We start from the raw sequence: 16,479 nt of genomic DNA on the forward strand, positions 1-16,479 counted from the left end.
TTTTCACGTGACGATGGGATCGTTCCTCACAACCATCAAGGTCTCCGTTATGTTGATGTATCGCGAAAGCTTCGTACGTTTGCGCGACACTCTACAGAAAGAGCCACTTTTGCCAATGAACCAACAAGAATTCGAAATTTTGTTGAGATTCGACAAAGTTACCGAGTAAGTTTGTTGAAATGAAAACTTCCTATCATGTATATAGATATGATTAGATGAACTTGTAACAACACATGAGCTAGAGGACGATTCATATCATGTTGTTTTGTCTCGGAGTATCAATATCATTAGGATACACACAATGTAATTATTTTATTTTTATTTTAATCGCGAGTATTTTAGCGATTATACACTATCTTAGCGAATTTGTTAGTACGAGCGTCTTAACGACATTATCTGTATTTATTTATTTATTAATTATTTTAAGTATACTTGACGATTTCAACACCGAGTTACTTCGTTATTCCAACAACCATTATTTACAATCCTCTACAACCTAAACGAATACACAAATGCATCTGCAATAAGTCGTCTAATAATATTGCCTAATACAACAAATAATTTTCGATGTTAAGGTTAAATTGTGTTAGTAGTATGATAACTATATATTTACCTACAAAAATATAGATTGTTGCATTAAATATGAACTTACTTTCAATTGATCGACAATGCTTCTTCGACTGAAAGCATTTTTCTATTTTCTTTTTTCTTCTAGCTGGAACACACTTGGTTATATGACGATACTCATGACTAGTAATTTTTATCTATTTATGGAATCGCTTCTGACGTATAAGAAAAGACAACTAACGTATCGAACATGGGTACCATACGACTATTCGTCTGCATCTGCATTTCTGCTTACTTTGCTTTATCAGTCGTTATTCACGACGATATGCTCCTTTGGATGCGTCGCTACTGATTCTCTGTACAGTGGCCTACTAATTCATATTACCTGCCAATTCGAAATACTAGAGCATCGTCTAAAGAACATCGAATCGAACCAGAATTACTCAGTGAAGCTGTGTGTTCGTCATCACAATCAGATATACAAGTCAGTTTGCCGATTTATTTCTCTTTTGATAACTTCGCAGAGAAATAAAGTATACAGGTTGGTAACTGGTAGTACAAGCGGAAAGGGGGTGATTCTACGCGAAAAAAGAAGTCGAAAATATAGAATAAAAAAATTTTTTTTTTATTTTTCCATCGAGACAACGATCTACAGTGAGATCCGTTATAACGAGACGTGATAAAGTGCACGCGTACCGAGCGAAAATTCAAAGTCGATTTTCTCGAAAACAAAGCCTCAAACGAAAAATTTTTATTCTATATTTTCGACTTCTTTTTTCACGTAGAATCGCCCCCTTTCCGCTTGTACCACCAGTTACCAACTACCCTGTATAACTTCTTCACTGTAACATTTTCTTATTTACGAGTTTACAGATTTGGCGAAATGGTGAACGAGGAATTTAGGGCGATCATGTTTTTTCAATTCTATACAAGTCTGTGTATGATCTGTTTCAACCTTTATCAAATAACACAAATGGAAATGGATTCGAACATCATAGGAAGGATCCTCTTTATGAACTTCTCGTTGATGCAGATATTTTACTACTGTTGGTTCGGGAATGAAGTCAAGCTTAAGGTTCAACATTACGACGAAGAATGTAATAAAACCTTAAGGTTGGATTTCCTGTACGCATCACACCTATACGTTTGGATATGATTTTCTTTTAAGTGAATAGCGTTCATATAGAGACTTCACATTTCCTGCCAGTCTAAAATGCTCGTATCATAATTAGACTAAGGATATTTATGCAATTATGAGAAATTTAAAGGTCCATCAATGCATAGAAAGCGCTTAACGTGGAAAAAAATAGGCAAATATATAAAAATATTGTAATATTACAATTTTTTGTAGGTGAAACAACTGTACTGAAGCTCTACTTCTCCAATTGTATGCACAAGAATATGAATTTACATAAATATCCGCAGTCCATTGACAGGAAATCCCACCTTCTGGAAATTTTACAACTAATTGAGTAAAATGATATAATTTTCTGTGCAGAGTTTGGAACTTTCTGATGTAATATTCAGAAGCGACTGGACATCGTTAAATAACAACGTTAAGAGAGCTTTTTTGATGCTAATGAGGCGCGCTATGAGACCGATCGAATTTACCAGTATTTACGTTATCTCCGTCAACCTTGAGTCCTTCATGACAGTCAGTATCGCCTAAACCTTTTTTCCTTTATATTTGTAGGTAAAAAATTATGGGAAACATTTATGTTGTAGCTACTGAAGACTTCTTACTCCGTGTTCAGTGTGTTTCAACAGAGCCAGGAATCGTGAAAACAAAGGATAATTTCTTAACATAGAACCGTCTTTCTTCGATTCTTCCGAATAGAGTAATAACTGTTCACTTGGAGAAAGGAAAAGAAAAAAACAAATCTTTCAAAACACTGGAAACTTGCACTAGAGTATCCGAAGTGCATTCCAATAAATTATATGAAACTTGAATAACACATATGTACATGCTTAAATCACTTGCCCTTAGCGACACATTTCACTTGTGTTCCTCTTCTCCTGTCAATGAAACTATTCAAAACAAAGTATATCGGTAAACCGCGACCTTCTTTCTCTTGCGACCGACGAAAGCAGACTGATGGTGCTGCGTGTTCTACAGTTTACTTCTTATTAATTTTCCCCTCGTGGAGGGGAGACAGATAATAGCCGATGAATCATTATCCATTTCTACGGCAAATTCGACCATTTCTTCGTTTATCGACGCCGTATTTTACCCTCAATCGTATAAATGGAACTCTGTGACTTTGGGGAAGTGAAAAAAGATACCAATAGTTTTTTTTAGCCTATTTTTTAGCCAATCATATCGTCTGCGATCAGCTATGAAACTTTAGAGAAATTTTGCTCTTGAAAGCTTCTACTGGGAAATAGTTATGTTTTTCATATTCGAACAACTAAAGGGGATGTGTGAAATGTAATAATAATAGGAATGTATCGAAAGGCAGAAAAAGATCGATGAGGAGAAAAACTAATTAGATGTTTTACGTTTCGTATATTACAATCTTCAAAGCAAAAAGATAGGAAAATGGAATCATGACTGGATATCGTACGACTTATCCTCCCAAAAACTGTACACCATATCCCTAGCGTATCAAACAACTCGTTTATTCATTCACTGACCTCAAGATTGATGATACGAGTTGGCGTGCAATTTGAGATACTTTGTCATCGAACTAAAAATCTATAATTCTCATTGACGGCAGTGAAAAGGAACACCATGTCTAACTAAGAATTCAAGATAAGATGCAATAAAATTATTGAGAATTTAATTGGACATCACCACGAAATTTACGAGTACAAATAAATGTGAATTTTTCGTGGTCAAAAATTTTGAAATTCTTAGTATCGAATTTTCTAATTTATTATTTGATTGGAGATTTGCCGAAACAGTGAACCGACTGTTCCAATACATGATTTTCTTATAATTCTATATAAGTTCGATAATACTATGTTTGAGTATCTACAAGCTTTCTACGATAGATCCATTCTCTATGAACTCCGTCTGGAAAAGCTTCTATTTGTGCTGTATGCTTATGCAGGTGTATTTATACTGTTGGTTTGGGAAAGAGATGACGTTAAAAGTTGCCACTGCTTTTCGTTTCTATTCGATCGCTACATGTATTTTTGAGTACAATAGCACGGAATAGTAGAAACGACGATTTTATTTGAGATTTTTACTCTGTGTCTAATGATAATATTATGGTACGGTGATTAATTAATGTCGCGAGAAGGACAAGAACAGAGTGATTTTTTCTCATTTCTTGCGCTCTCGTGTAGAATGAATTTAATGTTACAAATAAAATTTTTGATCTTACAAGTTATCGGTATTATAATAAACAACTAAGCACGATTCGTAGTAAAACAAATAACGTTGTATATGTAAATTTTACGAATTAAAAGACAACTGATTATTCCATGTGGTATAAAATTGTAGAATTATAAAAAAGTACTTTGTGACCTGTGACTTGTAACTTACTAACTTATTAATATTAGTAGCTAATATATCATTATGCAAGATGAATTTGATCTCAAATTGTGATACATGTTTTCATTTACTCACAATTGCAAAAGTAATTTTTAGAGCAACAAAGTTCGCGATGCTATTTATGATATGGATTGGGCCATACCACCTGCTGACATAATGAAGAATTTATTTTTATAGTAATAACTGACAGATCTGTTAAAATAACAAGTGATCACGTTGTAATTTCATCTTTGTAGTATCGTGGAAAAACTCTTGGAGAAATTCCAATGATCTACAGATGGAAAACAATAAAAGTGCTGACGGGCCAAGAAGTGGGAAATTTCGATGGACAATATGCATGTGGCTTTTTAGGACATTCTATAATTAAAAAAGGTTTACGTGACCATCTTGGGTCAACAGCTATAAAACACGTGTCTGTTATAGCAACACTGAAAACTTTGGTATAAGGACAACTTGATGGAGATAGTTATGAGTGAACAACAAGTAAATATTCGGCGGGCTTATAGCTACGCTCGAAAGGGCACTAACTGGTAGTAATGTGTTCGCGAGTTCGAAACCATCCTGGGCACATTTGTTTGTGCAGAGGCGGAAACCCAGGTCCTTCTTAGAATTTAATGTATAACGGGCAAGAGGGCGGGAGAATTCTCTCCCTTGCCTACCATGTTGTAGTTACTTTCTAAGAGTGCTTGGGAGAAAGTACCCCCAGGTTGCGTCACTCGCGTTCCTAAGCCCGCCCGTGGGTTTTTAGCCGGTAAAAATCCGGCACCCTGGTCCCGCCTCGCGCGATGAGATAAGGTGTCTATGAAGATTTTCCCACGCTAAAAAAAAAAAAAAATTTTTTTTTCCTCTCCCCGGAGAACGCGGATGCCTATGAAAGTTCCCTCCACGTAAAAAAAAAGTTTTTTTTTTATATCGAACTGTAGTTTTTTTATTTATTTATTTAAATTTTACAATTTGTCCAGTAGGACATTTGGTAAAATATTATAGCTTAGTGGTATAATAATATAACATGTGGGTGGCTATCCCCAGCGGAGTACCATCTTCGTGTTTCTTAGGTTATATCCTTTGTGATAAAAAAAAAAGTAGTCTATAATTTTGCAGTTGGAGTTTGCAGTGAATTGCGACTAGTTGCAGTTGCGACTAGTTGCGGGTTAAATCGTTACTCGTAAGTTGTTGTAAATTGTTAGTTGTAGGTTGTAAGTTGAGTAGTTAAATTTTGTTGTCTTTAGTTGTATCACATTACTGCATTACATTCAGATTAAATAGTTATAATTTTTTGCTTCAATCACAATAAATAAATCTATATAATAAATAAAAATCACTATAATTCTGATCTCTATATCTTTATAATTTTTTACGTCACATAGTAAAACTTCAATACTTTCGACTATTAAATTATAAAATATTATTGCAAATTCTAACAATTTTGTATTGTATTATAGACCATAAAAATGACATTTATTATGAAACATTTATTTAAATCAATCAGAACGTTAAACGAGCCTGTACACTTGACAATCCTGCTGCAAACTTTTGAAAGCTTTTTGATTCTGTGCCGGAATAGAGGTAGATATTTTAAGCACCGAATTCATAGCGACATTTCTAACAAAGCAGAACGATGTTACAAAATTTTATTTATTGTTCGTATGGAAACAAAGTGAAGGTAAAAGATCGTTCTTCGAACTTGGGAGAACGATTTAATATATTATTGATCTACATATATAGCAGACGTGATCTTTCATGTCGACTAGACAAGGTTGCATAAGTGCAACCGAAAAATATTTTTAATCGTAATGAATGTGGCTCTATGGTCCATACATTTAGAGGACACAAACACTATCACGATGAATATCTACGATTAGTAATCTTACGCATATTTACGCCTTTTTTCAAGGCTTGTTACTCGAGCTACCAAGCTAGACGTTTATTATTTCTGACCGTCTGATTGTAGCTAGTTAAAAGCTCCTATTCGGTGTATAAAGTATAACACGCTGCAAAACACTCGAAAATAGTAACGAACAACGAAACAGGCCATGGTCGAATCGTTAAAATCGTTATCGTGTTCTTTTGTTTCGATTCTCTAATGTTCTGACCTATAACATTGTATAATAAAAATACTACTAATATCATAATACTAATACCACTAATATAATCAATGATTTCATATATTAGATGTCGAATTAATGATGTGCTCTATTTAGACAAATTTATCGATTTTGTTTTGCAGTCAATTCGATTGAAAATGAATCGCCTTTTAGTTTCATTTTTCAATTGAAAATTAATTGCCTCTCGAGATCATCTTATACATCTATGCCATATTTTAAGAATGTCAAGATTAATACTTGATAGCTTTAAAATATACAGTGAAACAATATCTTTATTAGAAATGCACGAAATTGATTTCTACACCTAATAACAGAATCGTTAAAACGTACCTTCAACATTGTTAAGATCATTAAACTAGTCTCCTTGGAAAATTTCGTTTCGCAATTCGAAATCCATCTATAAATATATATATATATATACTAGTACGATGTACGCCATAAATGTATATCTATAAATCGATTCAACGTAGAGGGAGCAAATTAATTGTCTTTACATCTACTAACAGATAAATAACAATATCGACTGATAAAATCTATCTTGAACATCGATAAGATAAATTGAACGGTTTATCATAAACATATTTCGTAATTCGAAATCGATCTGTAAATTGGAAAATCACTGAATCCAGCCAGTGTCTTCCGATTGGAAGGTGAGAGAAATTTTCGAGGAGGCGCGAGCAGAAAATAAACGCGGAGGACCCCACCCCCGTAGAATTTTCTGTGGCGGTCCATTTTTGGGCTCCCCACCTTTGGCTTCGCCTCGATTACAAGCGTCCTCGTCGAGCAAGAAGCTTTACGAAGCACCCTCGGAACACTCGACTCGCGCCACTCTACTCGCTCGGGTTAGGTAAGTGAATTATCACGAAATTCTTCCCCGACCGATCGCTTCTCTTTTTTTATTCTCTGGCTGTTTCTATATTCTCGTTCTCTCGATGCTCGGCTATCTTTTGTTCCATGGATCGGTGATCGTGACGCGAGTGTGAAAGAAAGAAAGGGAGGAAGGATGTGGATGGACGTGTGCGTGAGAACTGGTGCAAAATTCACCAGTGCGAGAAACTTGAGGATGTCGAAGATTTTCATCTTCGACGATGGAACCGTTCGGTGAAAGAAGACTGTATAGTTGGATTAATCGTTGAATTTTTGTTACCACGAAGATTTATTACGCTACTAATGGAGCTGCTTCTTCGACTAACAAGCTTCAAGTTGAAAAACGCACGTAGAAAATACTTGATTTGCAACGAGACAGTGCCAGCCACGAAGAAGGCTGTGGAAGCGAATTAATCCGCTTTGGCTTCGAGGTGCATCCGTCTCGAAGGTTTTTCACAAAAAAAACTGCTTTGGCGATGCTTGTAAGTAGCGTTAATCCTAACATAACACTGCTTACCATTAACAAATGTACGTCATGTTAGTACCTCGTTTTACGATACAATTTTTCGTTGGCTATAATCAACGTTAAAATTTCAGATAACGAAAATGTTATAGATGTTAATGAGAAATCCCGAAAAGATGAAATATTGTGGTCCACTTTGTGGCAAAAATAAACCGGTTGCCATCATCGAATCGTTTCGTTTACGTGTGCTATTTTCAACCGCTAACGTTTGCCTAGTGAATTCGACGAATACTACGTATTTTGAAAAGCCCAACTCGATATTAACTATAATCAATCGTTACGATCCAATCATTCATCCTATCTGCATCGATACACCAAATTGTCTACGCGATTAAAGTATATTAGTGGTTTAAATGCTTGCAGGAAGACCGACGGTGTAAGGAACCGGGGCGCTTTTGCAACATATTAACCGCTGCCAATTAACAACAGCTCTGCTAACGCTTCGGGAATTTACTTTTGGATCTAACAAAACGCAATGTCGTAAGTAGCATTCGCATAACGATCTTTCTACACCATTAATCTCCGTAGTCCCGCTTAAACCTTAAAGGCAACCAAAATTCATCCGCTAAACATCTAACAACGCCTGTTTGCTATTAAATAATCCGACCAATCCGCTGTTGTTATCGACCACCGAGAATGATGGTCAGTGATGTCATTTTGGCACCCATGGGTAACCAAATGCCAAAACTTTCCAGGTGCTAATAATATCCTGAAATAGGGTCGAATGTGGTCATTCAGCTATCGAATAATCGATTTAATGAATTCAAATATTCCCATCCCTTCTGCGATCTTGTACCTTGTTTACATTCCAACGACTACGAAATATATCCAACGACATTACATTACAACGACTACGAAATATATCCATCGTGTAACTTACATGTCCCCGGAATTAATCCAGGCTTCGTCGATCGAAGATTGATCGATCGGTTGATCGATATATTCGTCATAGGTTAACAACAATATCACAGATATTGTTGCGATAAGTACACTGCTGACGGTTATGCAAATTCGTATGCTCGTGAACGTAGCTAAAGAAACGGGGCCGAAATGGAGATCAGATTCAGCGTGTTCTGTTTAACACCACCGCGAGTATTTCTATTTTACTTTGTATATTTTATATATCTGTTCATACGAGGTGCATTGTATAAATTCTTTACTCTATTCACAAGTAAAAGGCTAATCGGGTCTTGCTCTCTGTACTTCCAATTGGAGAAATTGGGCATAACGAATGAAATAAAAAAAAAGAAACATTTCCTATAGCTTGACAAATCCCAAGAACCGAATATGCAGGATCGAACCGCGAGATCGCGAGGTGGCGACGATGATTTCGTAAATGCTATTAATACGCGGCAGTTAGATCGAATGTCGGTCGTCGGTGGCGGCCAAGTAAAGCTCGTTCTTCTGGGTTACGCTCGTGCTTTTTGGACTCCTCGCCTTGCGGCCTCACTAACGTCGGCCGCCGTCCTCTCCTCGTCGTTCCGCGCATATTTATAGAGCCTGCCTATGGATGCTATTTCCGTAGACGCACCGATGTGCCCCGTTCCTCGTCATCGCGAAGCCGGACGGTATCATCTGCCGGATTATGACTCGCAGAACTCCCTACGATCGTGAAAATATGCAAGCCCATCGCCTACTTTATTCGCGGACCCATCCGTTTATTTTCAGGGTTAAAACGATGACGAGTCACAGCCGTGAAACATATGTATACGGTGGATCATCAAAGTATTCGAATTCATGTAGAGACCATGTATGAATATGAAGATCACAGGAGGTAGCGTCGCATTCTTCTTGGTCTTTTGATTTCGATAGCGTCTTACGTCTGGAAAGAGTATTTTCACATAAAATATGCAATTAAAAGAGCAGAGAATTTGCTAAGTTCAAAGATATATAGCGGAGAAAATGTGATTTATAATTCCTCTTATCCTGTTGTCTTCGTATATTGCATATATGTGTCATGCAAAACCTTTCGAAATTTTATTAACGCTGTAACGAGACGCAATTGCCATGATTACGTTGATGTAGCTTGAAACAAAACCGAAAATATATATAGAAATTACAAGATATTTATTTCGAACGTGTATTTCATAGAGTTCGTCGAAATATTTAAACGGTCAATTAATTATTATATCGAATGGGCCCATCATTTGACTCTAATTACGTATTTAAGACTATAAGACGTATATTAATTTTTTATCAAGTGTATGTTCGCAGTGAGTGACTCGTGACTTCTATACAAATCTTCTCCTCGCAAGTGTAAAAGATATATTTCTACGAGACGATTATCGCGTCGTAGAAGAACAAAAGACCCCTTACGACTTATCTGAAATCGATAATCTCGTCTGATTTGTCTGCCAAGACTAAACCCGTTGATATAATTCCACTAACATCGAGAAATCCAAGTTTATGCTGTTTCATCGAACAGACAAACATCGATTGCCACGTTTCAAGTGTTTCGAAATTTTTAACACCTAATCAGAAAGACCACTAGAAACGATGTTCGACCAATCGTTAAGAGAAAGGATCATGGAAAATTTCAGTGAACTCGATAGTTTCTTGAAGGAAGCCGGCAAAAGAAAAAGGCCGCCACCATGGACGCGATCAAGAAGAAGATGCAAGCGATGAAGCTTGAAAAGGATAATGCGATGGATAAAGCCGATGCCTGCGAAGGACAGGCGAAGGAGGCGAATATGCGCGCGGATAAGGTCAACGAGGAAGTCGGTGAATTACAAAAGAAGCTTACCCAGGTTGAAGCCGACCTTCAAGCCAACAAACAAGCCCTGGATCAGGCCAACAAGGATCTCGAAGAAAAAGAGAAAGCTCTGACTAACGTGAGTAACCTAATGTTTCCGTTAGTCTGTTACGATTAAGGATTTCGCCCTAGTTCTGTCATTGCTCCAGTTTACCTTGGACCAGGTCCAAGTCAATTTTTCGCCGAGAAATTTTATTTATATTTATACCGTAGTTTTATACCTTCGTTTTAAGATCGATGACTCAGTGTGACGCAGTTTTACGCTAGCTATGGTGTCTCGTAACACGAGGGATCATCTGTTTCGCCCTGTGCTCCCCCTTTTTTAAAAGGCCAATGAGTCACGAGAGCTTTCTAATTTCAGGCCGAATCCGAGGTCGCCGCTCTGAACCGAAAAGTACAATTGATTGAGGAGGACTTGGAGAGATCCGAGGAACGATTGAATACTGCCACTGCCAAGTTGGCCGAAGCTTCTCAGGCTGCCGACGAATCTAGCCGGTAAATGTTGAGAAATTCGATCGTGAAACTGTTGTACGATAGATAGAAACGGAATTATGTTAATGAACGTAATTGCAGTATGTGCAAAGTATTGGAAAACCGCGCGCAACAGGATGAAGAGAGGATGGATCAGCTGACGAATCAACTGAAAGAGGCTCGTCTGCTTGCCGAGGACGCTGATGGGAAATCGGACGAAGTATCGCGAAAGCTGGCCTTTGTTGAAGACGAGTTGGAAGTCGCTGAGGATCGAGTCAAGTCTGGTGAAGCGTAAGTTGCCCCCGAGGAATGTTATTCGTAAATAGATTGCGACTTTCTATGCGTTTACGTAAAACTTAACGATGCAATAGAATCCTTATAACATAGAAAAGTAGGTAAAGTACCAACGATAGAGTGAGTACTTGTATCATAAATTTTAGAAGGTAAAATGAATCTCCATTTTATTCTGTTTACTTACAACAATATGAAAAATTCACAGTCTACTCGTAAATAATTGTTCCTACTTAAAGCATATTATTTACAACGTTACAGCAAGATCATGGAACTTGAAGAGGAACTTAAAGTGGTCGGTAACAGCTTGAAATCTTTGGAAGTATCCGAAGAGAAGGTGAGTTTGTCGATTTTTCACGGTGTTTGGGAACGCATTTCGGATAAACAATTTGACCGACTGGATTCGATTAGGCTAATCAAAGAGTCGAGGAGTTCAAGCGCCAGCTCAAGACCCTAACAGTGAAACTAAAGGAAGCTGAAGCCCGTGCCGAATTTGCTGAGAAAACTGTTAAGAAACTGCAGAAGGAGGTCGACAGGCTCGAAGGTAAAGTCGAAATGACTTTCTTTCGTTCTAACACCATCTTTACTGGATTAACATCGTTCAAGCAGCGTATTTTCTTAAATAAGCAACGAATTTATTTCTTTACAAATATTTACTACTCCGTTGCTGCAGAGTGATCTCAGAGTACTTTGCACCGAATCTAAACGGGTGTCTGACGTAATTTGGCAAATTGACAGCAACGCTTCCGTTATCCAATTCTACTGGAATGCAATCAAAGACTCGTGGCCAATTTGCCAACCTTGAATAACGTCAAACACACTTTAGTACATGCTGCACACGTCGCAAGTCGATTAATTATTACGAATATTTTCAAGTTACGTTGATAAATTTAGTCGAGCCGCGACTTTCCACTGAATATGACTAAGAGAGTGATTTAAAAAAAAAATATTCATTTTTACTCGCATAAATTTCTTTATAGTTACAGAGATTACGAAGGTAGTGTTCGTTAATAGATATCCGCGTTAACAAGCGACACTTCATCGTGCAACGCAACTGATTTTCTTTGCAGACATATTGCACCAGCAGAAGGAGAAACGCAAAACGATTTGCGAAGAATTGGACAAGACATTCTCTGAGCTTTCTGGCTACTAAAAAAAAAAAAAAAAATATCATCCATAGTCGTTTCAAATTTTCTCGTTTATTCCTGTACACGAAACATATTTAGCTATTTCTGTATCGTTATCTTCTCTCTTTCAAAGATACTTTTCCGCTTTAGCTGATTTTTTCTTCTTTTCCGCTGCAATAGCTTCCAAATTTGGGCGTAATTTTTACTTTTTTACGACCGAAAAACCAACAAAGGAGATGTTAAAAGTGCATTCTCCGTCTTTTTTTTTGCCTTTTTTCTTGCGTTTTCACGGTCATGTAAAACCGACAGTATCATTCTTTTTTATCGATCATCGTTCATGTTTAAAGTTCCGTTGGTTCCATTTTATTCTCTTGTGATTTCCCTTCTTTTTTCTTTCTTTGTTTACTGCCCGATCACTGTTTCAATCGTCCGATTTGGGAGCGCTTTGCTTAGTTTTTTTTTTTTTTATAAAAACAGATTAATTAGTACTTGTCGTTTACGTTAAGCATTGTCTATTAATATACGCGTACAAGAACACATGAACATACACACACAAGGCACTTAACAGAATAAAATAAAACAAAAAGCTTCGCACGTTTATGTGGGCCGTCGTACGTCAGGTACATTTACCAATCCCTTGTAAAACTGTTTTGTCTTAGACTCCTGCAAAGGTATACTACACCTCACGATACTTACATGCTTCGAGTAAAGTGATAAAGTATTAACCGCTTCGTTTAACATTTCCTATCACACGATGCATTTTGTGTACAATTTCGAATTGTACGAGCACACTGACATACACCACGTTGTACGACATTCCTATATTTTGATCAAGCTATAAGTGTGCTTTTATTCTTTTTCTTTTTTTTTTTTCTTTAGAACGAATGTCGTTGCATCATAACATTTCCATCTAATATAACTTCTTTTTGCGTAGGGGTTAACATACTTTCAATAGCGAACAAACTCTGATGATCTCTATGTTCACATTAATTCCAAACTGTGACTTAGGTTCATTAAAATAAGTAGTGTATCGATCCGTGCTTGACCGGTAAACGAAAGCTCGTTGAACCGAGTTACCCGAAACGTTCCCAATTCTGAACGAAGTGCAACTGTTTACCGGGCAAATGCACAAGAATCAAGTAGAAAGTTCGTAGGATCGTTCTTGATTAGATGTAAAACGACTCGTTAGATGTAAAATGTTACTAAAATCAAAGAAGGAAATATATCAGCAATTCGATTATTTTATCAACTTTTCCAGACGAATTGGGCATCAACAAGGATAGATACAAGTCACTCGCCGACGAGATGGACTCCACGTTCGCCGAATTGGCAGGATACTAAGTTATTTCGATCTTTTGTGCTTCCTACTATAATTACAATGTCATGCGTGGGGATGGAACTGCAATGTTACGCATCAAGGACTCCAAAACGCGACCAATCGTTGCACGATCGGCCAAAAAAGCACTGAGGCTGAGAACAGATCGTCGGAAATCGGATATTATTTGTCTAGTTGTACGACGTTACCGCGACGAAGATGGTCAATGTATGGAGATCCGTAAGGAATTTTACTCTGTTACACTGTTGTACGAAATATTACACCCAATAAACTGCTGTAATGTGGTATCTCGTTACTAATTGCAAGGACTTTTAGTAGATTTCGAATCGGAAAGCTACTTCTACTTTTAGCAGGATCCGTATCTATCTCTTTCTCTATTTCTCTATCTCGCTCGCTATACGGAAAGTTTTATTAAAAGTATCGTCGTCGTCTTGCAACAAGGAGAGGTGAGTATATAAAAATTTAATGATTATCAACTACATGGAAATAAAAAGAGATTTCTCGTTCATGTGTATACGTTGGGAATAGACCTGTCGGATTTCCTTCTTTCTAGTTTGAAAATTATCGTAACATATTTTTATAGAGGCACAGTTATATAAGATGTTTATTAGTCATCAATGTACTTATTAAATGTACAACGAACGCATAAATGTACACCGAATGGCATATCAATTCAGGAGTGCTGTCTTGTACTATATCCTCGAAAGTCATGATTAATCATACACACATTTGCTTATCTACTATTTACATTTGGTAATTATCTAGAAACGTTGCCACGCGTAGTTGTGCATAATCTTTATTATTATTATATACAACATTAGTCTATTCCAATGGCCCGCGAATACTCGGGATCACTTTATTTTCACAAATATACACACCTAATTAGACATGTATGACACCACCCGCGGAAACATAATACTCAGTCAAAATTCAAGCATGCAACGAACAAAAATATACAAACTCATCTGTAAAACATGAATAATTTCTACAAAACAAGAAACACATCTAAAACGCAGGTATTATATAACTGTATATAATGTGTATTAAAAAACTGTAACAATCAAAGACAATGAATATGTTGAGGATACAAAAGTTACGCTAAGATAAACTTTCTGCCACAATTATTCTCGTTGTTGAAACTGCGCATTATTCCGTGATATACTTATCGGCCCAATGATAAAACGATAAAATACAAATGTATCTTGTGACGTTTACTTGATATTAGGACAGTGAAATATTCTTTTTGAAACTTTATTGATACGGGATTGAATAAAACATCTTCTATGGAGAGAAACAACGTTTAAACTCTTAATATTCGGCTAACAAAGGGTAGATTTTATAAAACTTTGTGGTTCGAATGATCAGTTAGAATTATTCAATTAATAACAATGTAAACGATGTACCAATGATCTGAATATAACATCAGAGTATATAGCCATTCTGTTGTTTCTAATAATGCCCCGGTTCTAAAATAATTTCTTTGATTCATAGCATATCATTTGATGAGTATAATTCGAATAAAATAAATAGGACTGTTCAAAAGCATAAAATGCAGTTTAAAATTATAGTGAAAAATACAATGTGAAAAAAGAAAAGATACTGTAATTTCATGAGTGATAAATCAGTTCAATTTGCCTAAAGACCATGTTATTGGTCTTATATATTATATTATGTCTTCAATCTCTTTCATCGCAATCACCTTCCTGTAACATTATTATCAATTAATATCAATTAATGTTACTAAAGTTTTGACAATGCAAATTTGCCCAAATGACTGAGCAAAAACGAACATAGAAAAAAACACTTCGATACGTATGGCGCCAATTAACGTGAATCGAAATAGATTTCCTCGTTTAGTCAACATTCAAGACATTTCTTTCTCTAATACAATAAATAATGCACTACAAAAACTATAAAAACTACCACAGTATTTATCTAATATACAATTTTCGTTACCTAATAATAACATTATCAAAAACATTAGACTATTTGGGCTATCAATTGCACGCAACACCATTCTGTAATGACATGGTAAATACAATGTAATCTATACAGGTGATGCAGAATAACAATATGGTAAAGAAAAGTTTTCCTGATGAATATACAAACATTCACACAGTAGAAATTGGCTATACATATATCGATGTAATTTGCATGATAAAAATCTTAAATAAGATGAAAACACATGACACAGATACATTCATAAAACGAAAGTAAAAACATAAAAGTATCGATTTCCACTCGAATTAAATGCAACTCCAATGGATAATAAAACAAACACAAAGATTGACGCATAATGAGAACAAATTTATAGCGAAGTTTATAGTCGGGGTGCTTCCAGTTTTTCTTCCTAACGTGACGTATTGATATTATTTATACCTAATTCACTTTAATAATACTTACAAAATTCTTTGTAGAAGTGAATACAAAATAAGATATTGCATAGAATACAATGCGTGCCAAATATTTCTGATTGAGAAGACCATGACGACTTGTTGAAACAAATCTCATCGTTTCTTCAATGTATTTTAATGATAGTAATATTGATGATAATAATAATAATAATAATAAACTAATAATAATAATAATAATAATAATGGAATATATAAACGAGCATTAGCATAAAATATAAATTATCAAATGATTCTTCCACACGTTTCTTACTTTAATTACGTCCCATATGAAAATATCAATAAATATAATGGTCACCCTCGGTTCAGATAGATGAACCTACGCTAAATTCTCTGAAAGATATCAAGAATATATCTATGTAGAAGGCAATATGATGCACGAAATCTTTGAACGTTTCCGATTAACATCATTAAAGTCAACATAATCTTTTATATATCTTTACCATACAAGAAATCAAATATATGTTTGTAATGAACATATGTAATATTCATATACATCACATACATTTACATATAATGCATATATATTA

General features: G+C 35.9%; 2 protein-coding genes across 2 annotated transcripts; both read left to right on the top strand.

The window, feature by feature from the left end:
• The first annotated feature begins 1,450 nt into the window (after positions 1-1,450).
• Positions 1,451-2,286, top strand: LOC117231628 (putative odorant receptor 92a). Its single transcript, XM_033490232.1, has 2 exons — positions 1,451-1,642; positions 2,066-2,286. Exons 1-2 carry the CDS (start codon positions 1,451-1,453, stop codon positions 2,234-2,236), a joined length of 363 nt encoding a protein of 120 aa, XP_033346123.1. The 3' UTR covers positions 2,237-2,286.
• Positions 2,287-6,629: 4,343 nt separating this feature from the next.
• On the top strand, positions 6,630-13,837 carry LOC117231595 (tropomyosin-1). Its single transcript, XM_033490176.1, has 7 exons — positions 6,630-7,018; positions 10,102-10,392; positions 10,675-10,808; positions 10,887-11,075; positions 11,337-11,412; positions 11,487-11,619; positions 13,461-13,837. Exons 2-7 carry the CDS (start codon positions 10,153-10,155, stop codon positions 13,541-13,543), a joined length of 855 nt encoding a protein of 284 aa, XP_033346067.1. The 5' UTR covers positions 6,630-7,018; positions 10,102-10,152; the 3' UTR covers positions 13,544-13,837.
• Positions 13,838-16,479: the final 2,642 nt, after the last annotated feature.

The sequence above is a fragment of the Bombus vosnesenskii genome, unplaced genomic scaffold (genome assembly GCF_011952255.1).
Source record: "Bombus vosnesenskii isolate JDL3184/JDL3185 unplaced genomic scaffold, Bvos_JDL3184-5_v1.1 scf7180000013273, whole genome shotgun sequence".
NCBI lineage: Eukaryota > Metazoa > Arthropoda > Insecta > Hymenoptera > Apidae > Bombus > Bombus vosnesenskii.

Coding starts and splice junctions, on each gene's coding strand:
- LOC117231628 (XM_033490232.1), top strand. CDS start 1,451: ATGGTGAACGAGGAATTTAGGGCGATCATGTTTTTTCAATTCTATACA. Junction 1,643..2,065: donor GGAATGAAGTCAAGCTTAAG/GTTCAACATTAC, acceptor TTTTCTGTGCAG/AGTTTGGAACTTTCTGATGT.
- LOC117231595 (XM_033490176.1), top strand. CDS start 10,153: ATGGACGCGATCAAGAAGAAGATGCAAGCGATGAAGCTTGAAAAGGAT. Junction 10,809..10,886: donor GCTGCCGACGAATCTAGCCG/GTAAATGTTGAG, acceptor ACGTAATTGCAG/TATGTGCAAAGTATTGGAAA. Junction 11,413..11,486: donor TGGAAGTATCCGAAGAGAAG/GTGAGTTTGTCG, acceptor GGATTCGATTAG/GCTAATCAAAGAGTCGAGGA.